The sequence below is a fragment of the Triturus cristatus genome, chromosome 7 (genome assembly GCF_964204655.1).
Source record: "Triturus cristatus chromosome 7, aTriCri1.1, whole genome shotgun sequence".
Lineage (NCBI taxonomy): Eukaryota > Metazoa > Chordata > Amphibia > Caudata > Salamandridae > Triturus > Triturus cristatus.
In genome coordinates this window covers 1,062,027,398-1,062,038,076 of record NC_140590.1, presented here as the reverse complement: position 1 = coordinate 1,062,038,076, position 10,679 = coordinate 1,062,027,398, and the positions used below count along the sequence as shown (strand labels likewise).

The following is a 10,679-nucleotide window of genomic DNA, read 5'->3' as shown; positions in this document are numbered from 1 at the left end:
TTTCTGCTACCATGATTTTTTGGTCCATTGTTTGTTTTCACAGCTCTCTAACTTTATTTAATTTGTTATCACTGTAGCACTGTTATTCACGTGAGCAAGGCTTGTGAAAGTCGAAACGCGTTGTGAATAAACACCCGTTTGTTCTGCCATCTGTGTTGAACTATTCTGTTCCTGAGAGCGCACGACATCTGAACATTTGAAACATATATATATATATATATATACTAAAAAAACATGTTATACATGTATTGTTTTGTTTTATATGGAGAGCGATTAGACGCCTTATGTATGCAAGTATTTCACAGTCTCTCTTGCAGTCAATAAGAGTGGTTGATTATATTTTATTTCTAGTGGCAGCCAGGCAGAGCTTCTCGTGCCAGTAAGAAAACGGGCTACTGTGGTTAAGGTATGTACGAGTGAAGGCAGAGTCCATTTATGCTACCTGAGCTCTAGACTATGGCCAAATTCGAGAGTGAAGAGTGCAAGTGCTTGAGTTCAGAAAAAGGACAAGGACACCCTGAAAGTCTGAAGGGACCAAGGGTGGACGTATGTTAAAGAGAACAGTGGTCCCATAGAAGTTAAATGAGTACAATACCACAATTTTAGCAATCAAAATTGGGATCACGAATGTATCAATGGGAAAATAAAGGTTTATTAACAATTCGGTTCAATGCAAGGATAATATACGAAAAAAGTGAGTGAGCAAACCGTGACAGGGTAATGGGAAATCAGACGATTCCCTTACCACAATGCTAGTGCAAATTTCTGAAAGCATGACTAGGATAAATGATTTGGTTCCCCTGGCAGTGGTGGCTCCTTCGCTGAGGTGTTAGTGTTGCACCACTGTGCAAAAAGGGGGGGGGGGCACGTATTATTATTGTATTTTTCCTATTGCATGCAGTCAGGGGCCTGTATGCAGTGTGGGCGGGGCGCTTCTGCCACAGTAGTAGTTTGCACTCCCAAAGTGTGCAGGAACTGTTTGGGCCGACCAAACAGTTCTTGCACACTTTGCATGTTCCTCACCAGGCTGCATTACACAACCTGGTGAGGAAGATGCAAAGGCTCCCTGTTCCAGTCTGAGCACCGATCGACGGCACTCAGACCAATCACAAGGCCGCTTGGCTCAGGGGAGCCTGTGTGCTGTATGCTTCCTGCTGCAAACCGGACTACAGAAAGGAAGAGAACACTGGGGAGGTGGTGGCTGGCCAGCCGTTCCAAGGTAAGTCTTTTTTATTTGTTACAAATCCCCCACCCCCCCCATCCCTGTCCCGTAGCAGCCGCAACTGTCCCCCTGGACACTTTTCAGGGCCTAGTGTGATCCTTATGCAAGCTCTTTCTGAAGGGACGGGCAACTTTTGATTGAAGCGATGCTACACTGTGAAATAAAGGGCTTTGTTCAGTTTAGAAACGGGGGGATTTTGTGCCGTGAGCATTTGTTTGTGTAGGGAGGTACAGTGATAGTGTGCATGGGGAGTGCTTAGAACCAATGTTGCAATAGCATTGCATGGAAAAGGTCATCTCTACTCTCCCTCCATTGATCAATCCATACCTAATTCTTCCGTGATGGACAACATCAATGATGGATGCTCGGCCTTGCGTAGTAGAAACTCAAAATCTAGAAATGCACCCAGGATAAATGTTTAGCTTGTTCGTAGTTTCATCACATTGGCTGAGATAAAGCCTTGCTTTGCCTACGGTATTTCAAATATTCAGTGTCATATGCTGTTTGGAGCAGGGCACCATATTCTTTTGTGCACGTTGTAAATATCTAACATTGATGTCCCATCTTTTTTTTTGCCTTCTCTATGACCTTTTCTTTCTCCTTCCTTTCAGGCCTGGGGTGATCACCATGCAGGCTCTCTCTGAAGAAGACAGGCGGCTATGGATGGAAGCAATGGATGGGCGGGAGCCGGTGAGTGAAAATGACAGTGATAGGCCCCACCCTTGTGTCAAATATTTCGGGGAAGTCCTTTGTGGAAATATGTAATGACATTGTCATGGTGGACAACAGAACCTTGCCAGGCACAGGGCAGGGAAAGTTACGAACATAGCACTGAGATTGTCATACTTTTTTTTGTTTTGTTTTTTTGACTCTACACACACTTCCTCCCTTTATGTAAACCGGCAAGATGGCTGCGTGAGTCAACCCTCACCACATGGAAGATGGGCACATCTGTGAACAGAGTGAGCATGAGTAGAAATACATGGCTCTTAGAGGTTATTTTAGTGCTCCAAAATATTTTATTAATGTTGCACGTATGCAGACCACCAGCAAATGAAAATGGTCAGTGAATTCAGTAAATCCGAGAGATGCCCAGACAGGGAAAGTTGTGCATCATTTCATGACCAAGACCAATAGATCGTTCTTTTTAATGTACAAAGCAAATCAATTGCCTCTTACATTGTGACTGATATACGTGATAATGTAAATGTATCGTTCATAAATGCGAAATTGAGTTTATAAGAAGTGTGAAAAATGAGTCTCCCTTTAATGATGCAGATATTTCATATTAATGGCGGGTTCTGCTGTCCTGCTGAAGCGTCCACCAGTCGCTTTGTCTCAGGCTGCGGACTCGTAAGCTGGTGCCATCCATGGTCTGTTAGACAGCCTCTCCGACAGCAGACGCCTACTGACTCTTCTTATTAGAAGGCATAACTTCTACCCCACTGGGTACACTTTACGAATATGGAAACTTACATTTAAGTTCCATTTCCTTATAGAGGCACTTACTCTCTTGTACTTACCATATTTTTACAATGTACGGCTGGGCTGCATTATTCCATGCATTATTTTTTCTGAATTCATATCTGAAGCAGAAAAGAGTGACATTTTGTCGCTGATATTAATTTATCCAAAACCTGACACCTGCACGCAGAGTTTCCTGGAAGTAGTGGTGATTTCATTTTGATTGCTTATAGGTGTAAATTGTAAAACGTCTTGTAAGTGTAATATTCCATTTTCATATGGGGGCATGAATGCAGATTTGAAAGAAAGTGAATTGTGACCCGTAAGTTTTCAGCTTCTTACAAGCGGGGAAGCTGCATCGTGAAACCCGGCCTCTTGTTTCTGTAGTTGATCACTGGCTCCAGTGGAGCACTCTTTATGCAGAGGTTCTCATAACTTGGCCTATATGTATTATTAAAGTAAGACCTGTTGTTTCTGGCCCAGAGTCCAACCTTGTACTTAGCCGTATTGCTGTGTATGCATACACTTGGACTGTAATTTCTCCCACAGTCTACTTGTTTTAAAGTGTTTTTTTTATGTTGCTGAGACTTTAAGGTCTTTGAGTGGAAGTGCCGGCTGGCAGTGGCCTCACTATATAATCATAGACTACGTTAACCAGCAAAGTCCTTCGAGGAGTTGGATACTAAAGTTACTTGGAAGATTGTCAGAGGTTGCGAGTTGCCAGAGATAGATAGATATATATATATATTTCTTTTTTTACAAAACCTTGCGCTAATGCACTACCCTTGCAGAGCAGTTGTAGATTTTGTCAGCACTCCAACAATCAGTTTGCTTTTTTGTTTTTGGCAGTAAAGATCTTTAATAGTTTTGTTAAATATTTGTGGTCCCCCCCCCCCCCCCCCCCCCAGTAACCCTCTCCAGAAGAGCCTCCGGCAGAAAATGTGGCAATTTTCGTGTGGAGAGACAATACAAGCCCGTCTTAGCCACAGGCCATTTTTGGAGCGTTGCCCCTTTGTCTTTGCAGACCGCCCTTGCTAGACACAAAGCATACAGTACTACGGGAATTAATGTTGTCTGACCATGCCCTTTTCGAAGTCTATTGTACCTCTGCTTTTTGGAAAGCAAATGGTTAACTTCCTGTCTGTAATCCAGCATGATATAATACTTTTTTAATTACTTCACCTGATATCACCTTTGAAAAAAGATTAAATTGTTTTTGACCCAAAAACCTTTTGCTAGTTTCCTCTCCCCTTCACTATAACCTAGCCTTACTCCTACCCCTACCATAACTTGTGGAGGGTGGGCAGGGGGTGTGACTATGGAGAGACTGAATGTTGAATTATGCGGGAGTATTTGTTTGATTGTGCATATAAGTAGCTGTTACTGGATAAAAGCAGTGTTTAATTGTTTCTTGGGAGGCGGTGTTGCTAATTTACCATTGTTTTACATTGCACTCACCATTTAGTTTGTGGCTGTGATCACAGGTTTTTTTATGGTGCAACTTGGTCCTTATGGGCCACTACATAGCAGTTGTTGGTGTATTGTAGTGTCCTAGGACACGATTTTGTCCTTGAACAATCGATTACAACCATGGCTGATTGTTTATAGATACGGTAACGTGTATAATGTGCTATTGTGTATATGAAAATGTGTTTAATAAGATTGAATGGCATTGGTGGAAGTTGAGTTTAGGTTAGTATGGGGAGATTGGTGTTTGTGGGTATTACCTTAACTTGCAAATTGACTGTCTTTTTTTTTGTTTTTTTGCTGTGGAAATAATTTACACTTTGTAAACTTAACATCCATTTAACCTTTGTTTTTGGGGAAATTGTTTAAGGGGGAATTCCAAGTTTTGAATGGAAACACCACTTCCATGAAAAATAAAATGCTGTAATGGACTAAAATGGAGCAGCATTGGATGAGATCCCACGTCTGACTTAACATAAATTTCCTAATTATTAAAACACACACACACATATATATATATATATATATATATATATATATATATATATATATATATATATATATATATATATATATATATATATATAGGAGAATGGTTGTGTAACCCCCCCTCCCCCACCCCCCCTGTAAAAATAATAAAAAAAATGGATAAGGTGATAAAAAGAAGCACAGGTTGCCATAGTCTATTTTTCTGGGGCCGGAGTCTATGGGACAACACACTTCTGCAGGATGGGTAAGTGGAAAAGAAAGAAGTGATACAAAGCCATTTTCATATTGGGACTAGGCAATCACGAGGCTTGAAATGGAAAATCTAATGGTGCACAAAAGTGCTAGTGAATGGGGAGAGTAACAGAAGAGAGTAAAAGGGCAGGTTGCCGTGCATTCATTTCCCAAAAATAGCAGGGATCATTGAGGTTCACTGCCCAACAACACAAAAGACCAACTAGCCGTCACAAGGTAAATCAGAAAAATAATAAACCCCTGGCAGAGCATTTGACACCAAGAAGGGTTTTCACTGGGTTGTCGTTGGCAGCTGGTGAATGGCATTTGTGGAGAAAAGCATGAGGGTCAGTTTGACAGTAAGGGGGTAACTAAACCAGATTTTCTTTACTAGAGTTTTACATAGTACAGAAATGGCGGAGGGGCAACTTTATAAGTGGCTGGCATCCTAGCACAACTCTCAAAAGAGTGGGGAGAGCAGGATTTCCATTCAAGCCTTGTAAGCTTTGTAAGACTAGATGAAGTCTTTGGATACATCGATAAGGTGTAAAGGTTAACTTCTTCACACCATTAAAATATAGTGGGGTCCTTAAACATATTTCAGGAAAGAAGTCCCAGCCTGTAATTTTTGCAGCAAAATAATATTTCTAGATATACACGCTATAATCAGTAAGGTGTAGGTTTTGAGATATGAAGCCACTTAGATCAAACTTTTCCATAGCTCCAAGAACATAAAACTGTACTTTACGCACACACCCCACAGTACACACCACGCACACTTGAGTAATTCTAAATTTCTCTAGGTTTGTACAGGAGCTTAATAATTATTTTTGCGGCGTAATACTCTGAGGTTTGAATTACAAATAGTTATTAGGCAATGGCAAAATTTGTACAGATAGATTCCATTAGTGTTTACATCTCTCATAATAAGCATTATTAAGATTAGTAGGTCTCGCTTTTATAATGTGAGTGACAAGCTATTGGCTTTCAGTGCTTTTATTTTGTAAACCATTGTTAAAAAAAAGTCAAACAAAAAAATTCCAGAGGAAAAGCAAATACATACCTTAAAGTTTCGCGAAACTACATCGAGTTCAATATTTTCAGTTTGTGAACGGCATTTTACCACTCTGTTGCGTGTTATCAATGTTAAAATTAACACAAAGGACTAGTTGCGTGTAGTTAAAAAAAAAAAAAAAAAAAAAAACTGCTCTCTGTGGCAGTCAACATCTAAAAATCGTTGTCACGGCAGCAGAATTCCGCCGCGTGCCATGTATTTATTATATGTGGTACAATAACTTCTTTAATGGAGCCCACTCTTAAGTTAAATGGTCTTTCCACACTTTGATCTTGTAATTTGCCTTAAACTTAACATAGTTGTTCAGAAAGGAAAGCGGCGTCAGCGTCTCGATGCCTGGTGGCTTAAAACACTGGCCATTAGCTTGTTTCGTTCCCTGTGCGCCAGACTAATCAAATCTTTACATGTTCCAGGGCCGTGTTAAAGCAACAGCGCCACCAAAATAGCATTTCAGAGGCACAGCTCGTGGGTCTGGTCGCGTGCTAATACTTGTGGTGCCCAGTTTTGCACCAATGCGAGGTAATTCGGCGCAGGTATTGACATTTTGCACTGGTCACTGCTGCATACGTCACTTCAGAATTATTGGGAACTCGAAGTTCAAAACCTGCTGTCAGTCATGCAGATTACATGATCTGTCCCAGTGACACACACTCAAAACAGTGTGTTTTGCCTGAGCAGAAAGCGGTATTAGGTTTATTGCCCAGTGGCTCCTGATGAAAAGCAACCCTGGGGTTACAAATTGTCTTATTTGTTTAGAAAAGGGCTAAAGCGGCATTAAGACTACCACAGGGTGCTGCCCATCATGTTGTGAAGGGTCCTAAGAGGGCACAGGCTTGCTGTAAAGGGCCACAAAAGTGGCCTTGTTAATAAAATGGGACTGCCCCAGTGGCAAAACGTAATTCTGGTTGATGCGTGGAAAATCTCTGCATCGGTGCTAATGAATAATGCATTTTACATCAGGCTGCAAAAACCAAATATTACGCACATCCCTCTTACGTATGAGCGATTTGTACAATATTATTGATGCATGACTTTAAAGCTTAAAACCAGATTCAAACTAGACGAGAGATAACAAATGTTAGGTTTAGCTCGGATATTTGGGTATAGGGCTGATAACCTCTAGTCGCACTGTCATGGACTCCTTCCAAGATCCACGCATACCCACTCATGTGCCTCACCTTACAGTGAATAGGTTGGCATCCAGCATCATTTGGTGAAGTGGAGGAGAAACCCTGAGAAGAGTGAGGTAATAAAAACCCGTAGAAGGCAGTGGGGTGTACCACCTTGGAGATTGTGTCGTACCTAATGCAGAAATGAGCAGATAGATTGTTGGGATGATACTCCACAATGAAGGATTGTGATAGGGATCTCTCGGGTATTTTCACTCTGGGCTCCATTAAAGCCTCTTGACTGAATCGCGTGGTAGTTCAGCATTCTGTCCCAGACCACCTACCTAAAGCGCTTACTTGTTGGGAACATTGGCACTCTTCGGTAATATATTGCTGACTGGTCCCTGCACCTTCGGGAATTGAGGAAAAGGACATTGAAAGCCCTTTCATCAGGGTTAAGGTGATCATAGATTGCAAAAGTCCACGTGGTCCATGCGGAAAAACTCGCAACTGAATAGGAATTGTTCCAGATTTAGAAAAAAATATATGAAAGGAAAGGCAAGTGGGAAGTTTAAGGCAGTTCTTGTAGGTTTCCATGTCGTGTACACCTCTCGGAGTGCGGATATAAAGTCTCCTCCACGAGTCCGGACATGCTGACTGCTGCTATGAATTCACTGCTACAAATGCCATTACTGTTATACCGGACAGCCCTGTTTGACTCCTAAGTGTTGGTGCAAGTCCAGGCTGTGTGTTAACTCAAACTATTCCCTTGCAGGATAAATCCACACAATTATCACCTGTCAAAATGGCGGGCCCTGTCGACCATCTCATTTTTTTTTGAGGTGCCAGCACCGACAGTGAATTCATTCATTTTTGGAAGTTGACTGTGAAATGGAGAGAAGCTGTAATTTTTGTTATGTCTGGCATTAGCAAACCTTTTATTTGACCGAAGTTATACATAAAATGTTCGTATAGAGGCTTTCAGCCAGCCCTCTTCATCCATTTGTCTGTTGGGGTGCCATTACTTTTCCCTCACCTGCTGAAGCAGACACCGAGGGCAATGGTTTAGCCCATTTCAGCCATTTGGCTAACTTCCCTCTGAGTGACCGCATTCTCCCCTTCCACAAGGAGCACATACACTCACAATGTAGTTCCCTTCAGCGCCAAGAGCTACTTTGGCAATGTGTGGGGGTTTTTTAAACCAAAAAAGTATTTTTGCTTTTGGGCATTTTTTGTTTTTTAACATTGGCGAGGGCTCAGCAGCTTTCTCGGCAATAAAATATTACAAAACCCATGACGAGACAAAACAAGCATTGCCGAGCTAAAAGCTGTCATACCTGTTTGCTTTGCCAAAGTTTGTTTCTGTTGCAAGTGTCGAGCTTTCAACCGTGTCTGAACTGCCGTTCGCTTGTGTGTGCCTGTGAATCAGTAAGCGGTGCACCCACATTGATGTTTTCTCAGACATAATTAAAGGATCTGGCAGTATTTTGAAGAACAGAAACCAATCAGTGTGTTTGTTTGTGGCTTATTGGTCTGAACTCCTCTACAATGCCAATCTAGGATGTTGAATTCTTTGCCCTTCCTTACCTCAGGCCTTCTTCAAACACTGACTGACTACATCTGTTTGTTTAAGCAGATGCGCCTTAGTGTTTTACGGTTTCCAAGAAATGATGTGCGTGCGATCAGGCTTCCATCTGTGCTGCTCATCTGGAGCACAGGGCACCCAGTTGCTCGAATTTCTCTGGGGTAGGGAATGCAGATTAATGCTGGGAATGCCCACTTCTGAAATTCAGGGGCTGCAGGCAAAAGCTCCCAATGATTTCCTGAGCTAAAGGCAGCATAACGTCAACCTTGACTGCTGGCCTGCGACGGATTAATTTTACAGATGTTCAGGAGTCGGGGAGAGCCGTAGGGTTGATGCATTCCGCATGGTGTGGCTGCCTTTGCTTGTACCTACATCCAACACCTACAAAAGAAAGAACTGAGCCTGGCTTCTCATTAAGGCTGCCATGGTTCACGCTTTGCAGAGCTACTCGTGCATGGAGGGGAATAAAGCACGAAATGCGCAGTGCCATAGCTTGGGTTCAAGGCGGGTAAAATGCGCTTATAAGGTATTTTTCAATGGTACATATTCCCATCATTAATTAAAAAAAAATTCCTGGTGGTAACGTTTTTAGGGGCTGCTGCCCAATTTAAATACCACCCTCTTCCCATTGCTACTCCCATCCCTGCATGCAGTTGATCAGGCCTTTGGGGGAGAAGGACTAGGGCGTGTCGAGGTGAGAGAGCATACATTGGGACTCGTGAAGCATCGAGCGGGGCCCAACTCTGGCATTACAAACTGAAGGGTTCAGGAACAGCCTCATCCACTCCTGTGACTTGCGCCTCAAGAGTGTTCGTATTTTCCTCGTCCTTCATGTCCTTCCCATAGCACTTGTGTGGGAAAGCCCTGAACAGTTGCAGGGACATCAGTGGAATGAGTTTAAAGGCTCATTAGGTCGAAGCCTACCAGACTGCACAGCTGTCTGGTTGCAAAACGACTTCTTGTGGGCATTCTGAAAGTTTCACTGTGAATGCATTCCATCACTTGCTTGCCATTGGCTTTGTGGTTTGCAAATGACATATTCTGGCTTCCTATTTGCTACCTTTATTTGTTTAAGCTGTCCGGCATGTCTCTGTGGAGGAAAAGCTTGTTCACTATCCCTCCCTGTATTCTTCCACGAGTCCTCGCTTTCTGTAAACTGGTCTTAATTTTTTTTCTTTCTTTTTCTCATTTGCTGTGCATTCAAAGATAGAGGTCGACTGTTACACTCTGTCTGAGAGACCTTGGTGTTTACTTTTCTTTCTACTTCAAAGAAGATTTATGTGATTATCGGTTACTGGGAAAGAAAACGTTTTTTCCTAGCACACAACAAAATATAAATGTCTTTAAATGAACTGTGCAAGCATTTCAGGACATATCAGAATTAGGAAAGCACTAATGTGGCACTTTTTTGAGGGTTAATTCGAAAGTGTTGTGGAAAAAAATATTTTAATACGATCATAACAAATCAGTACACTAGGTAATGCCATTTCCACACATTGTGCACTTTAGTTTTTATATCACACCTTTATTTATTGCATTTGAGTTAAGTATACAATAACAGTACACAGCCACATCGCACCATACAATAGTGAGAGTTGTAAAAACGACATTGTGTGACATTCCCACCCCTTCTTAACATCCCGAGCATTGTCCCCAATGTATGGCCGGGTTGGCAAGGGTCACAGTGATAAGTACTTATTCGTGGGCCGAGTCTCAATGTCATCGTATCTTACGAGGTTTCTTGAGTCCGCTGTATAGTTTTCTCAGTAAAACATTATGTACAAATGTAATGGTCATTGCAATTGAAAATGTGTTGTCTGTAATGACAGTGCGCTAACACCATGCATACTCAAATCTGCGCCACTCTTTGATTTTGTATTGTACGACACTCTACTCAACCACACTCCACTCCATTTCACCACACTCCACACCACTGTATGCTACTTCATTTCAGGCCACTCCACAACACTTCATGTCATTCCACTCTACTCAACGCACTCCTGTTTGACATACCACTCTTCGACACTTCAGAACACT

The 10,679-nt window shown here is 42.1% G+C and overlaps 1 protein-coding gene across 3 annotated transcripts in view; it reads left to right on the top strand.

Annotated features, from left to right (window-relative positions):
* The window catches only part of ARHGAP26 (Rho GTPase activating protein 26), a 1,692,117-nt gene that overhangs the window by 580,048 nt on the left and 1,101,390 nt on the right, over positions 1-10,679 (top strand). For all 3 annotated transcript variants that reach the window (XM_085618129.1, XM_085618128.1, XM_085618130.1), the window contains exon 11: positions 1,834-1,912. In XM_085618129.1, coding sequence (XP_085474255.1) covers positions 1,834-1,912 — 79 coding nt within the window. The remainder of the gene's footprint in view (positions 1-1,833; positions 1,913-10,679) is intronic.